General features: G+C 36.9%; 2 protein-coding genes and 1 non-coding gene across 3 annotated transcripts; 2 read left to right on the forward strand and 1 right to left on the reverse strand.

Moving 5' to 3' along the window:
• The first annotated feature begins 2,985 nt into the window (after positions 1–2,985).
• LOC126792033 (putative F-box protein At4g22660) lies at positions 2,986–3,702 on the forward strand. Its single transcript, XM_050518539.1, has one exon. It carries the CDS (start codon positions 2,986–2,988, stop codon positions 3,700–3,702), a length of 717 nt encoding a protein of 238 aa, XP_050374496.1.
• Positions 3,703–9,720: 6,018 nt separating this feature from the next.
• Positions 9,721–15,484, reverse strand: LOC126790426 (glutamyl-tRNA(Gln) amidotransferase subunit B, chloroplastic/mitochondrial). The gene is made up of 11 exons (XM_050516648.1): positions 15,346–15,484; positions 14,936–14,991; positions 14,080–14,764; positions 13,787–13,995; positions 12,413–12,553; positions 12,102–12,305; positions 11,389–11,586; positions 11,252–11,320; positions 10,388–10,504; positions 10,180–10,265; positions 9,721–10,051 (listed from the first exon to the last, which is right to left on the reverse strand). The coding sequence occupies exons 3-10, from the start codon at positions 14,708–14,710 to the stop codon at positions 10,185–10,187; spliced, it is 1,650 nt and encodes a 549-aa protein (XP_050372605.1). The 5' UTR covers positions 14,711–14,764; positions 14,936–14,991; positions 15,346–15,484; the 3' UTR covers positions 9,721–10,051; positions 10,180–10,184.
• Positions 15,485–15,576: 92 nt separating this feature from the next.
• On the forward strand, positions 15,577–15,658 carry TRNAS-AGA (transfer RNA serine (anticodon AGA)). The gene has a single exon. It is a non-coding gene; the product is annotated as a tRNA-Ser (tRNA).
• The last annotated feature ends 479 nt before the right edge of the window (positions 15,659–16,137 follow it).

Below are 16,137 nucleotides of genomic sequence, written 5' to 3' on the forward strand. Positions count from 1 at the left end.
CAGTTGAAGCATGGAGTGGAAGGAAGCCAAGTGTGAATCACTTGAGGGTGTTTAGATCTATCTGCTATGCTCACATTCCTGAAGAACTTAGAACCAAGTTGGATGAGACAAGTGAAAAATGTGTTTTCATGGGGTACAGTTTACAGACAAAGGGCTACAGGCTCTACAATTTGAAAAAAGAAAAATTGATAATTGCAAAAGATGTTCTCTTCAGTGAGAATTCATCTTGGGATTGGAAAAATGGTACAATCCGAATTAAAGAAGCTTTTGTTCATGATGAACAAGAAGGTCCAGAAGAGTTGGAGCTTAATCCACCACAACAGTCTCCACAGAGCCCTCAACAAACCTCACCTGAAAATTCTGAGGCTCAATCTACACCAAGCTCAACACCAATAAGGATGAGAAGGTTGAATGATGTGTATGCAAGCTGCAATGGCTGCTTGTTTGAGCCAGAAAAATTTGAAGATGCAGTAAAAGAAGATGAATGGAGGGTAGCAATGAAGGAGGAAATAAATGTGATTGTGAAAAACAACACTTGGGAGTTAGTTGAGAAACCAGACAACAAGGATGTCATTGGTTTGAAGTGGATTTATAAAACCAAGCTGAAGGCAGATGGTTCTGTGGAAAGAAATAAAGCAAGATTGGTGGCAAAAAGGTATGCACAGATACCTGGAGTTGATTGCAATGAAACGTTTGCACCAGTGGCAAGGCATGAGACCATAAGAGGTCTGATTTCCATTGCTGCACAAAAAGGCTGGTATCTACACCAGTTGGATGTCAAGTCTACATTTCTAAATGGAGTGCTGAAAGAAGAAGTTTTTGTGGAGCAACCACAAGGGTTCATCATAAAGGGCAAAGAGCAGAAGGTGTACAAATTGAAGAAAGCTCTATATGGCTTGAAACAAGCACCAAGAGCTTGGTATGGTGAAATCGATTCATATTTTACAGAGAGAGGTTTTAAAAGAAGTGAGAATGAGCCTGCTCTTTACACCAAAACTGAAGGTACTTCAAGTATACTTATTGTCTCCTTATATGTTGATGATTTAGTATTTACTGGAAGTTGTGAAAAAATGATTTTTGATTTCAAGTCTGATATGATGTTGAAATATGAAATGAGTGATTTGGGAATATTGCATTATTTTCTGGGAATTGAGATAGTTCAAACTGTGGAAGGAATTTTTATCTCACAGAAAAAATATGCAAAGGAAATTTTAGAGAAGTTTAAGATGCTAGGATGCAAGCCAGTGGCTACTCCTCTAGTTGTCAATGAAAAATTTTCAAAAGAAGATGGAAGTGGTAGTGCATATGAGAGTTTATACAGAAGCCTAGTGGGAAGCTTGCTATACTTGACTGCAACAAGACCAGATATAATGTATGCTGCAAGCTTGATGTCCAGATTTATGCACAACCCTACTAAGATTCACTATGGAGCTGCTAAGAGAATCCTGAGATACATCCAAGGTACTATGGACTTTGGAATACTGTATGAGAGGAATGTGGAACCAAAACTCTTTGGCTTTTGTGACAGTGACTGGGGAGGAAGTGTTGATGATTTGAAAAGTACATCAGGTTATACTTTCACACTAGGAACTGGTGTATTCTCTTGGGCTTCAAAGAAGCAAAAATCAGTGGCTTTATCCACAACTGAAGCTGAGTATGTGTCTGTATCGATTGCCACTTCACAAGCAATTTGGCTAAGAAGAGTCATAAATGACTTTGGTGAGAAGCAAGGGTCTGCAACAACTATTTTCTGTGATAACAAATCTGCAATTGCTATGAGCAAGAATCCAGTTTATCACAGCAGGGCAAAACACATTGCCTTGAAGTTTCACTACATCAGAGGTGCAGTTGAAGAAAATGAAGTTGATTTGATATACTGCAATACTGAAGACCAAGTGGCAGATATCTTCACCAAGGCTCTGCCAAGAGAAAGATTTATATATCTAAGAGGTTTGCTAGGAGTGAAGAAGCAAAGCATTAAGAGGGAGTGTTGATGTTAATGACTTCCTGCTGCAACTAGGAAACTGCTGCAGAAAAATCTAATAAGATTTTCCAACTGCAGTTTACTGTTTTCTCCACTCAAAAACAATCATAGATATTTTGTGTAATTCAATTTCAGTTTGAGTTCTTCTCCTTGCATATTTTGTAGGTTAACCTTTCATTTTGCTTCACTATATAAAGTGAGAGATGCTTGATCAATATGTAAGGACTAAGGAAATTATAAGATCTGGAAATATCAATACAGCTGCATGTTCAGTTTGTTTTCAAATCTATATTTTGTTCTTCATACTCATCTTGCTACTGCAAGATTGATTGTTCAATCTGCTCAATCATATCCTGTTACATAACAAGATAGAGGAATCGAATTCTAACATTTTGCCCCCAGTTCTCGAATCTACTGATCAAGTTCAAGTGTTGAACAGTTTTTACAGTAGCATGTTGAGATTCTTAACAGATTTCTTCCGCGTACGGTCGTCCACCAGTTCTCTGCTTGGCCAAATGAGTGAACCTTCTCGTTCGCCCGAAGGTGATGATAATACAGCGATCTCCGCACCTTACCACTACCGTTACATATATGGTTCAGATGCCTTTTAAAAAGGCATGCATCTTTAAGAAGATAACCTGGAGTCTAAATGTTGAAAAGAAAAACTGGAATACCATATATCTTTATATACTTAATACTTCACATCATATATGTACATTTAATGCACCACACACTTTCCAGAGTTAGCTGAAATAAGCTAGTAGAATACATCTTTGTAAATTTTTAAAATTGTACCGACAAAGCTACCGGCTTAGCTACTTAAGAAATTACTTCCCACATTAGATTAGGTATATGTATTCCACCCTTCTTCCGAAGCATTCCTAATAGGCAAGTACTATCAAACTTTATATGATTCCTAATTTCTAAGAGCAACATATAATTGATGTTTACAAACTGGGGCTCTATATATATTGCTAAACCAGTGTTTCAATAACGTGAGTATGGGGCCAGAAAGATATAATATGGAAGAATCAAAGTGGCACAAACTCCCAGTTGAAATTGTAGAGTTGATCTTGAAAAAGTTGGCTTCCATCGACATTCTCCGCTTCGAAGCAGTTTGTTCTTCTTGGAGATTAGCTGCAAAATCTTATGTTGCTTCCCCGTATTACCATCCCTTGCCTCAAGCTCCATGGCTCATGCTTCGCAATGATCAAGACGATAACAAAAGTTGCCAATTCTTTAGTGTCGAGGAGAAAAGGGTTTACACCATTCCGAATGTGTTTGAAGGCTTCCATGATGATTGTTGCGTGGGTTCTTCCAATGGCTGGCTGGTGATTATGGACAAGAAAGCTGCCTTATATCTTTTGAATCCGATTTCAAGAGCTACCATTGAACTCCCAGATATTCAGACTCTTCCTGACTTCTCCATCAACTTTTCAAGTGATCATATTTCAAAAACTATCGTTTCGTCGGACCCTTCTCGCAGCAATAACTTTGTCGTGGCAGTGTTAACTAGACAATATTCATCGTTATCAAGATTTGGATTCTACAAGCATGAAGATAAAACATGGAAAAGCTTAGATGGTGCACGTCACAGAGGCTATCAGGGTATTATATTCCACCACGAACAACTCTATGCACTGAGATTGAACGCCGAAGTAGATCTTTGGGACTTTGGGAAGCCAGTTCCTGTGAAAACCACATACCTATGCGTATAGTAGGCTATGAGACTTATTTGGTAGAGTCATTGGGTGACATTTTGCAAGTGAAGCGGATTTATCAAAGGAAGTTGTATGGTGATTTCTACATAACATCGCACTTTCTGGTGTACAGGATGAATTTTGTTGGAAAATAGTTGGAAAAACCATTTAAAACCAAATTTTAATTGATTAATTAAATTAAGTTAAACTTATAATTAATCAAAGATGAACATAGATTTGAGTTCTCCATAATGAGGGCTACAAGATCATATGTTTGTTTGTGTAATTTGGTTTGTGGGTGAATAAGAAATTGTCACTCAAAGATGGCTACTTAGAATGAGGGAAATGTATTTGTCCCACATTTGAAAAGAGAAGTGTTGAAAATACTTTATATAGAATCCATTGTGTATAAATTGTAAAGTCTGTAAGTTTTTTTATACCCTCTCGCGCACGCGCAGGGGTGCAAATCTTATTTCATAAGGGAAACCCGTGCGACCTGCGGACACGAATGCAACACCGAATTGAGGGTCGGATTCTTTTTGCATTTCCGAAAATTCGATTTTGACTTTTCAAATTCTCTTGACTGTTCAAATTCTAACAACTGAGTTATTGTGTGTTATGAAGAATTATAACAGAATTGAAATCAATATTTATAACTCATGTATGTAATGATCTTTTGATTTCTATAACAGCCATCTTATTAATTGCTTATTGCAAATCCTCACAGTATAAATAGCCACCATCCTTTCATTGTAAGATGATCCAATTCGAAACACAATCCTCTCCCACTCTCAAAATTCTTAGCTTTTCTCTAGTGATAGAAAGAGGTACATTTCGAGTTCGTTGAAGGTTCTAGTTAGTAGTGCAACTTCCTAGAATCGTTTAGTCGTTATATCCTCGGAGACAAGTGCCAAGCATCCTTGCACCGGTAGAGAATGCGTAAACGTCTTAAGGACAATGTGGTATCACACACGTCTCGACTAGTTCTTCCATCATCAATCGTTCGGTATTTTGGTTGAATTCTTTTTCGTGTTCTTCGTTTCTGATTTATAATTATTTATAATTCAACTTATTAAATTATATATGCAATATATCACTGTTTATATAGCAAATTTAACAGTGGGAGAAAGTGGAATGTTTGGGTGAGCGGATTTTGTTTTGGGGTCAACATGGATCGGTAAAATCATCAGCGACACATTTTACCAAATTTGATGAAAACTCGATATACCATTATGATAACGAAGCTAGTCATAATGTCGGTGTATACAGCCTAACAACTAAAAATTTTAAGCCATTTCACAAATTTGAGAAGTGGAGAACTGATCGAGCACCCTTTTGGATTGTTCCCAATCTTTGTGCAAGTAACAGTATTCCGCGGTCTGCTCTTCATTCATCTCTTTGAACTCCCATGAGAGAGAGAGAGAGAGAGAGAGAGAGAGAGAGAGAGAGAGGGAGATTACCACAATGAGTTCTTCTGGAAGTATGCTGCAAACTCTTACATCGCTGCACCTCGATCATTACAAGCCTTTGCCTCAATCTCCATGGCTTGCGCTTGGTAAGGGTCAAGAAGATCGACAACAGTTGCCGGTTTTCAGTGTCGACGAGAAAATGGTCTACACCATCAAGATCGTATATATTATTTAAAGGCTGTTGTGTTGGCTTATCATTTGGGTCATTGGGTGGCTGGTGGTTATGAACTTATGATCAAGGACAATCTTAAATCTTCTCAATAATCCAGTTTCTGGTGAAAGCATTCAGCGGCGGATCCACATAGAGGCCAGTCTAGGCACCTGCCTAGGCTGAGTTTTTACTTTACCCTTGATTATACAAGTTAGTTGTAGGTAAGAGGCATGAAAAAATAGCAGAACAAAAAAAAGGAAAACCCAGTAGAATTTGACGAAGAAAAAAAAACTTCCAGCGCACTTTTGTTCACAAACTATAAGTGTAACGACCCTAAAATTTCGAGCTTAAAAACTCAAAATCTTAAAATCGTTAAACACAAAAATAATCTCAATGAAATCGAAATCATTTTAATGTTGCAGCGGATCACATCTGAGTTTAAAATATAACTCAGTCAAGCCGATTATTACAAACCCAAATGATAATTCAACATATAACGAATGGAATTGTATAATCCTCACAACAACCTCACAAATAAAATCACACCAAATCTCACACACAATCCACGCTGGAACCTCACCACGACTGGATGCGATCGACTTCGAGTCTTCGGAGTCGTCACTCAATCACCACTACTCAGCACCTGTGGAAGTATCCCCTACACCATTGAATTGGTGCACCGGGATTGTAAACACAAACCCGGTAAGCTTATAGCTCGTATGAGTAAAATCACAATACAGTTCGCATATCAATATATACGAAAGATCACAAAACACAAATATAAATGCCCTCATGAGTCAATAGTCAGCCCATCTGGTTGACCCAAAGAAATATGAAATAAAACGCTCATGAGGAAATTAAGTAACCCTTCTGGTTACCCAATGCATTTATAATACGGGTACCAAGAACGCAGGTACACATCTGTTACCCCTCTCGTAATACACCGCTGATATTGGATAGCCACCCGCTACCCAACATCCAAAACAATCTGAGTACCCATGAGCAGATAACCACCCGTTACCTCGCATGCAGTACTACTCTGATATTGGGTAACCACCCGCTACCCAACATCCAAAACAATCTGAGTACTCATGAGTAGATAACCACCCGTTACCTCACATGAAGTACTATGGTGATATTGGGTAACCACCCGCTACCCAACATCCAAAACAATCTGAGTACTCATGAGTAGATAACCACCCGTTACCTCACATGAAGTACTATGGTGATATTGGGTAACCACCCGCTACCCAACATCCAAAACAATCTGAGTACTCATGAGTAGATAACCACCCGTTACCTCACATGAAGTACTATGGCTGACAGACTAGAGCTCTAACTGTATCGTAACTTTCGCCCGGCCAAAGGCTAGGTTCCGACTTGCCAAACACGTACAATAATCTCACATCATATTGTACCAATCACGTCCGAAGACAAATCAACATTTAAACAATCTCAATGTTAAAAATCACGTACAATAATCTCACATTATATTGTACGTTTTAAGACTTTCACGATATAACCACAATAAAATCATAACAGTATATTATATAGCAAACTATATATATTCGTATTTATTTACCATTTATACAATATATGCATAGTCCACTATATCCTATACATGTCATATTTCATAAACACCTGAAAATTACGTACGATAATCTCACATCATATCGTACCATTTGAATCACATACACATGCCAAATTTTTCTGTCACTGAAATGACTATTTTTAATGAATTAATAACAGTACGTAATTTAATGAACTATATATATATATGTACTTATTACCATTATACTGTATATATGTAGTCCACTAAATTATATACATGTTGTAATTCATTTAATAAACACACTTGCAAAATGTTGAATCACCACGAGGGTAGATTCGTAATTCAGTGAGATCTTACTCACCTTATCGACTCGAGCGTAATTCCACAATTCCCGATGATATTCCTTTCCTCGATTTAATGATCACCTTGAACAGATAAGAAAAGAATTTAGAATCGTTTCGTAACCTTTAAATGCCGAAACAGTAATAATCGGTTACTGTTCAGCAATTTTTGGTTTTACGAAGTTACTGTTCAGTGGTACTATTCACTGTTACTATTCTCGGATACTGTACAAATATGCAATTAATACGTATTTCTGTACGTATAAATATTAATACGTATTTCTGTACGTATAAATATTAATACGTATTTCTGTACGTATAAATATTAATACGTATTTTCTGTACGTATAAATATTCTATACGTATTTCTGTACGTATAAATATTAATACGTATTTCTATACGTATAAATATTAATACGTATTTCTGTACGTATACGTACGATTTAAATATAAATACAAATTCAGTAAATAGAATTTACTAAATTACCCTTTTACAAAATTACTTTTTACATTTACTGAAAGTAATTTATATTTACATTTACCGAAGGTAAAATTTAATTACATTTACCGTAGTAAATAAAAATTACATTTACATTTACCGTACACAGTAAATTACCAAAATACCCTTCTGTCAAAACTGTTTCCACCGCCGCACGTGGCGGCGCGTGTGGCACACGCGCCACCTCCGGCGGGCCGCGCGTGGGGCCCACGCGCCGAGGCTAAAAGTCGTGAAGGAAGTTTTCGCAACCGATCGACGGAATAAAAGTCGATATAAACGTTACGGAAATGTAACGTTTTTCAATTTAAACGTTCCGAGAACGTTTCCGTTTCTCGTTTACTAACGTCGCAACCAATTACGTTCATTCTAATAAAATTCGAAATTTTATAGAATTCCAAATCAACTAACATTGTTTAAAAATTTAGGGTTATTACAATAAGAACCACATCGTTTTATTAAATGTTAGACCAATTATACTCCTTTTAGAACTCAATTAGCTAGAAATGAGAGACTTTGACAGATTATAAATCTGTAACTCTTCCACTTAATTAGCAAATACATTCCTAATATTTGAGCCTTAGCTTCCAGTCATTAAAAAAACGTACAAGATGAGTTGCAAACATATATTTCAGATATTGCATCTGATGAGTCTGAATGAGGTCGTTGTTTTTCATATAAAAAAAACTAGTGATATATCTCGGCATGCTATATATCTCTTCCTTTATTAGTAATTGCATTTTCTTTTAATCTATTTTTATTTAAGACTATTATTTATTTTAAAATTTTACTTATTAGAATGAGAATTGCCTTGGTTGATTGAAATTTCTGGATCCGCCATTGAAAGCATTCAACTTTCAGATATTCGAGCTCTTGTTGGATTTTCCAATTTCTCTAGTAGTGATATATTGGAAGCTGTCCTGTCCTCGGAATAAGTTTTTCTGCACGATTTGCACTAGAGAAAATCTATGAGCATGAAGACAATACATGCATGGAGTTAGTTGCCTGCTATTCGTAGCTATTCAAACATTGTATTCCTAGTTCCTACTATTCTACAACGGCGAACTATCACATCGTTGCCGAATCGGAAGATGATGTTCAAGTTTGGGACTTTGAATTGATAAATCCCAACCCGGGCATAAGACGGGCATGCACTGTAAATCATTTCAAACCGCGCAGGCTAAGCAATCCATCTACGAGTCTCAGTTGTATAGTGGCGTCAGTGGGTGAGCTTTGGCGTGTGACGTTGGTGTTTAGTAGTTCCTACGAACAACCGTACTATGAGATCTCTAAGATGAATTATGTTGGTACTTCAGTACTTCTACTTGGGAGAAAGTGAAAATTTTGATCACAGATTTATAATTTTTATTCCAAGGGGAACGATGACATTATCCGCCCCACATTTTACAGCAGTTGAAGAAAATTCGATTTACTTGACGTCTTGTACACAAGGTTTGATGAAGGTATAGTGGTATGGCGCCCCAATGCCCACAAGCTAAGTCTGATGATCCAATAACGCATCTAATAGACAGACACGTTCTTTATTGTTCCCAGAATATCTCTGAGTTAAGCATGTTATGAGTTTGCTTGTTTAGAGCACTTCTGTTGGGATTTGATGAATGGATGTCTAAATTCAGCTACCTTCATTAAGCAATCTTGGTATCAATTAACGTCAAAGATGAGCCAAAAGCCAAACTAACATTCTTCGACGAAGCAGTATGAACACCACTTGGTGGTCTTTCAAAAACAACGTTCATCTTTTCTTGTCCAACATGCACCAAACCTTCACTTTCTATATTTTCTAATCTTTCTAGACAAAGAAGCTCAATTAGGAATCTGGAAAGATTGTCAGAGTTGTTCTTTCCTATTTTCGATGGGTACAGATTTCAAGCGCCATGATCAGTAACTAATGTTTTGATTAAAAAAAATTGATAAAAATCTGTGTCGAAAATCTGTATCCAAAACATTAGATCACCTGTTCGCCGAAAATAAATATCCACAGAACGAAAACGAACTCCAAACTTAGGTGCTTGAAATCTGTAACTGATTAATATATCTGGAGCATGTCAGGTTACAAATCAATAATGATTTATCCAACTCAAGACCGATCAACAAAACAGAAGGAAATACAATATCAGAAACCAATCACTTGTAGGCTCTCCAGATAGGGCACATACATTTTCCAGCAACTATCAACTAGTTCAGGACATGGGAGAGATGCCAACTGACACATCAAAAAAGTCTAGATAGAGTTCCACCATTAGCTGTATTTATCATTCTTCAAGTGGTGGCCTTCCAACGAATTTAATTGAGTTGAATACATCTGGTTTCAAGTTTGCGGCCATGTTATTGCATTATCTAGTGTGTGTGTGTGTGTGTGTGTGTGTGTATTTACAACAGAACCATAGAGGAACTGGTAAGAGATGCATGATCAGCAGTTGAGTGTTATATGTAAATTACACAAATTGTTTGCAGATGACATGTACCTGTATCAGCTTTGGGCGTTTAGTTTCTCTAACAGAATCTTGTTTAAAATCCCTGGATTTGCTTTTCCTTTTGACAGTTTCATTATCTGCGCAGAGTTTAAAAGTTCGAACCACCTCACTTACAAAAGGGAGAGTGGACAGGGGAGATAAATGTAAACTACACTTCGTATCACAAAAGATTGTATCCATTGATTGGACAAAAGTTTACCTGGCCAGCAAAATAACCTTGAAGCTTAGTCTTTCCACTGCGATATTGGTCCAGCTGCTTTGGATTCTCTGACAATACCTTTTCTACCATTTTCTCGATCTCAATGGGATCTACAATCTGTTACAACCAAAATAATTAGAGACAAATCAATTTTATAACAAATTATATTGTTATATCATTATCCTAAGATGATTATATTTTCAGATTTCTTAGCTGCAGATAAATTCTGTTTTCCATCATATAATTTTAAGAACTTATTATGTAAAGTAGAGAAATTAAAAGTCCATACAGCTGTGTTTGTCCTTTCTAATGATTCCACCAATTGACCATCTAACGCATATAGGACATACTATTGATGGAAACAAACAAAAAAAGCGCTTGTCTTTTGACTTCTCAAACTAGAAACCATCTTGAGAAATTCCAATAGTAGATATGAAATCCCCAAACTTTTAATTGAAATCTAGAATGTTGTTTTTAAGAAATGTGGTGATAGATGTTGAATTTTGTGTGCGTGTGTGTCCATTCCAATGATTCCACAGCATATAGGACACTATTAATGGAAACAAAAAAAGCATTTGTGTTTTGACACTCAAACTAGAAAACATCTTGGGGAAGTTCGAATAATAGATATGAATTCCCCAAACATTTAAAAGAACTGGACTGTTGTTTTTAAGAAAAGTAGTGATAGATGTTGAATTTGGAATGAGAAACTAAAGAAAAAAAGACATAAGTGAATGCCATATTAAGTGGTTCCACAGGCTCTGACTTGTGACCATAGATCCATCAAGTATTAACACATCTGACCAGTTTAAACAATTATGTGTTATGAACTAAAAAAACCTGGCAATACAGTAAACAACTTGCCTGAACTAAATCTTTTTCTTCTATCAGTCCCTTCACAGTACCACCTTTTGCTAGTAGCTCAAACAATATCTGCAAATTTATTGATTTAGATATAGATTTTTGTGTAAATTGTCCCAACACAAATAAGAAATCATTACCTGTTTCCCTATCTTCCCACTAATAGTCCCATCTTTTATGTAAGCTATTAACTCAGCCAACTCTTGGGGGGAAAGCTTGACCTCAGGGATGGTCAACTCTTCATTTTTCATATATGCAGCAATATCACTCATTATCCAGTTGGCAGCTAGCTTTGCATCAGCCCCCTTTGTAATAGTAGTGTCAAAGAAATCTGCGACCTAAGGTATACATTAACCATGTGCACCACTTCAGGTCATGTAAAATGATATACCATTTAAATACATATCACTAGCATTACTTTAAATTTTAATATAAAAGGCTCATTAAAGGATACAATACTTGAAACATCAAGCACTAAAACCTTCTGGTAACATATTACACCAAGTGCACAGACCATTGAAGAAGACACACATTTACTTTTATTTTGTTCTTTCCTTCTTTCTAATTTTCTCTTTCAATCCAATTTTCTATTTCCCCGACAATTTATCTTGTCTGAAATGAAGATTGATGACTTAACCTCAGTAACTATTTTATTTTTATTTCGGAAATGTCTAGCAATAATATGAACACTTGAACAGAGTACATTTACCTTTTTCATATTTCTTAGCTACACTGTCGAATATTCAAGCAGCCAGAAATCAACTTCTTCTTTGTTCTTTTAATAACAAATTCGAGAACAATTATCAACATCTAGGCAGAGCAAACATTTAGAAGAATAATACAGGGGACTCACATTCATGTCGTTAGCAAGGAAAAGAACGTCCTGCATGCTTAGGCCCATCTTTTCATACCTTCGACGCTTCATTTCTGGAAGCTCAGGCAGAGAGTCTTGAATACTATCAACATAATCTTTGGTGAGAAAAACTCCTGGAAGGTCTGGTTCAGGAAAATATCGGTAATCAGATAGTCCTTCTTTCTTCCTCATGGTAAATGTTTTCTGAACGTTACAATAGTGTTAACGAGGCATGTAACTAGACACAAAGGAAATGACAACTATACAGTATTGTACTAGTTTGACAAGATGATAAGAGAAAGTAAAATCACCTGAGCGCCTTCTTCCCAGAGCCGTGTTTCCTGTACAATTTCTTTTTCTTGGCCCTGACTATGAAGAAGCACCTGCCTCGAAATTTCATAATCAATTGCCCTGGTCACATTTGAAAAGGAGTTCATATTTTTTATCTCCACCTGCCAATGTAAGAGATTGATGAGGCACCAAAGGCAATAAATGATAGTATTATTATCATCAAATGACTGAAAGAAAAACAAATTGTTTTGCAACTTCTTTCTTCTTCTCACCTTTTCAGTTCGTGTTTGTGTATTGTGACTCATGGATTTCTAATTTCGGAGCTGTGACTTCAACAGTCAATTATATAAAACGCATACATATAATCTCCTTTATGTTGTTAAACATAAAGCAGTAATTTTCTCTCTTTTTATATCACTCTTGTCATTCAGGTACTATAGCGTTTATCTTTGTGTTTGATGGCACATGCCTTATCTATGGGAAAATGACATCAAGAACTAAAAGTAACAAAATTGACATCTCCTACTATTCACTATCATCGAAGTAAGGAAACAAGCAGTTCATTCAATGGAATACTTGATAACGATTTCAAGAGCACTAGTAGTTGAAGTTGGACAACATACCTGCGGGATTGGTTATGATTATGGTGAGCTTAGAAAGCCAACCATTTAAAATACATAATGGTAATAGAAGAATAAAAAAAAGGTTTCTGGTTATTATAGTTGCAGGGAACTTAAGGGTTATTATAGTTCAAATACCAAGAGATAGTTTTTTTTTTTGTGAGGAGGACCAAGAGATAGCTGCTCTCCTTATTTATATGAACTAACCAAGTCTTGAATTATTTATAATTTTATATATTATCAGTGACTAACTTGGACTCTTAAAGTATCATTGAGACTATTGTTTAGACCGAATATGCAGTGGTTTTGGTGTCGACCATATGGTCTATGCCTTGGAGTGTACTTCTTTTCTAGCCAAGCTGTAGGTAATACAACATTAGTTTCAATCCAGCCTTCCGACTTTCATGATTCCGTCTGATATGTGCGATCACATTCTGGAATTTCACACCAAAAACAAATCTACAGTATTTTATTTTGAGATATATTGGTCCCAGTCAATTTGCATTGCTGAAATCTTGACTCTTAGGCATGTCAAGATAATATTGTAAATGATAACCAGATATTAACAAAGTATGGATGACTAATCAAACTCAGCAAGATCTTTCATTTGCAATGATTTTAATTATCTTCACAACATTCCATTATTTTGATTATTTAGTGATTGTGGTAATGTTCCTCAGTCCCTTGTTCTTCTCTTCTTTTCTTTACACATTATCTCGTTATAATGGAACATTTGCTCCTAAAACAATAAATCAACAAATTAAAGCTACTTGCCTTCGTTCCAAAGTGTAATTGCCCAATTGGTCGAACAGAAACATTGACATCACAACGAAGTGAACCTTCTTGCATATTGCCATTACTCACTCCCAAATACCGAACCACCCTCTGTATTTCTGCAGCATATTCTGCAGCTTCAGTGCCATTTCTCATATCAGGTTCAGAAACAATCTCGAGCAAGGGCACACCCGCTCTATTTAGATCAACCTGCAGAGAATAACAAACAAATAAACATTACTTTATAAGAACTAGAAATTGTTTGATGGCATATAGGAAGGGAAAGGTACTTTCCTGTGAACGACTTCCATCATCTGAATGCATCAGCTTCCCAGCATCCTCTTCCATGTGAACTCTCGTAATGCCAAACTTCCTATGCCCACCACCAAACTCTACTGGAATATCCAAATCAATGTAGCCCCCGGTTGCAATTGGAACATCAAACTGTGATATTTGGTACCCCTTAGGAAGGTCCGCATAAAAGTATTGTTTCCTATCAAACTTAGAGTTCAATGCCAACTTGCAATTGAGTGCAAGTCCAACTTTGACAGCAGACTCAATGACCTTAAAGTTCAGAATAGGTAAAGCACCTGGCAGACCCATACAGATGGGGCAAATACTAGTGTTTGGTTGAGATGCATAATTATAGGGGCAACTACAAAAGGCCTTGGTAACAGTAGACAGCTGGACATGGGTTTCGATACCTATGACTGCTTCATAGTCCTTCAAGACATTCTCCAGTGTCTTATTCTGGGTCACGTTAGAAACTCTCACTTGTCGGGGCTTAACCTTTTCTTGGGTGGCTGCTTGGGTTTGTGCACTTCTAACTGTGCAGTACAAAAGAACATTCTTTCTTCGGAGTAACGTGGTGGGTTGTAACACAAAAGGGTGGCTCTGGAAGCTTCTGAAAATTGTGGAGGCCATATTCTGAATTCGATATCAAACAGTGCGGGGGCGGGTCTTTGCAAACATATTGGCCTGAAAATATCATATTTTGAATCTACATTCATGATAAATATCTAAACTTGAACAACAAATGATAACTCAATCAATACCAAAAACAAATCCAATACAGATAATCCTTTTCAATTAATCAAAACACAAACAGAAGCTATTGAAATCAATCAAATAGAGTGTACAGAAGAGAACCTCAGAATGGTTAAGAGTTGATTGCCTTAGTCGAGTTTAGGGAATGGAGTTTTGGGCTACAAAAAACAAAAGGGGAAGTTAAAGTTTCGATCTTTAAGGCGAAATTCAGTGATAATATATACCTCAATTCTATTCAACAAGCCAACCTAAGCATTCAGATACATTGCAATCAAGTTCTCTCAGGCATTTCATCAGACACGTTCAGTGTGTAAAAACAAACAAACCATCTTTTCTCTTTTTTTGCAGAGATTAAAAGTCATAAGAACTATCCAATACAGAGCGAAGCTACATTAGAGGCGTGTTTCCTATGCTGGGTTCAATTACACTGTCAAAGTTGCAGTCTTTAATTTGGTTTGGTTTGTAATATAGAACAAAATTGAGAGAAAATAAGCCAAAATGAGAACACTTACTTGTAAACCCACAAGTTGATAGTGTGGCCAACAAGAGTGAAGAGTGGGTGCTTACTTTGGTTAAAGGGAGTGAAGTGAAAGGTGAGGTGAGTTGGGTTAAGTGGAAGTGTGGAACAGAAACAGCAGCACCCAGAATCAGATAATGAAAAGAACCCAGTTCAACATAACTTTGCCCCTTCACTTTAGATTTGTCTTTTTAAACTAGGACAGTAGAGACAACGTAACATTCAAGTGGACGTGCCGGAGTGGTTATCGGGCATGACTAGAAATCATGTGGGCTTTGCCCGCGCAGGTTCGAATCCTGCCGTCCACGATTCTTTATTTCTTACTTCTATTTTTTTTCAAGGCTCGAAGTTTCCACATCCCAAGCTTTCCTTATGGTTCAAGACACATATGAAGTCAAGGACTCAAAGCTATGCCGTGCACGGTGGTTGGTCTTGTTCTCTGCTAACATTTACTATATATTAGACGCGCTATAGGTGGTACTGTTCTTAAGGAAATGGGTCGGGTTTTGCAATTGGTCGGGTTGCCAGGTGTTGGGTATTTGTTTGTTGATTGCCAGCTGTTGAGTTTATGTGGCTGTGTCTTTTCTTCCTTTCCTTTTCTTTTGAATCAGCACACATTACACAGAGAGGAGAGGGATAACAAATTTTTGGCCGATCGGCTTGGCATCTGAGACGAAGGCATCTTTTCCCACCAAAATTAGTTTCCATTATGATTAGCTCCAGGCATTGGGTCTGCAAGAGATGAAGGAGTTCGGTCAGCAAGAGAAGAGAAGAGGAGAGAGATCGT

Source organism: Argentina anserina, chromosome 4 (assembly GCF_933775445.1).
Source record: "Argentina anserina chromosome 4, drPotAnse1.1, whole genome shotgun sequence".
Taxonomy (NCBI): Eukaryota; Viridiplantae; Streptophyta; class Magnoliopsida; order Rosales; family Rosaceae; genus Argentina; species Argentina anserina.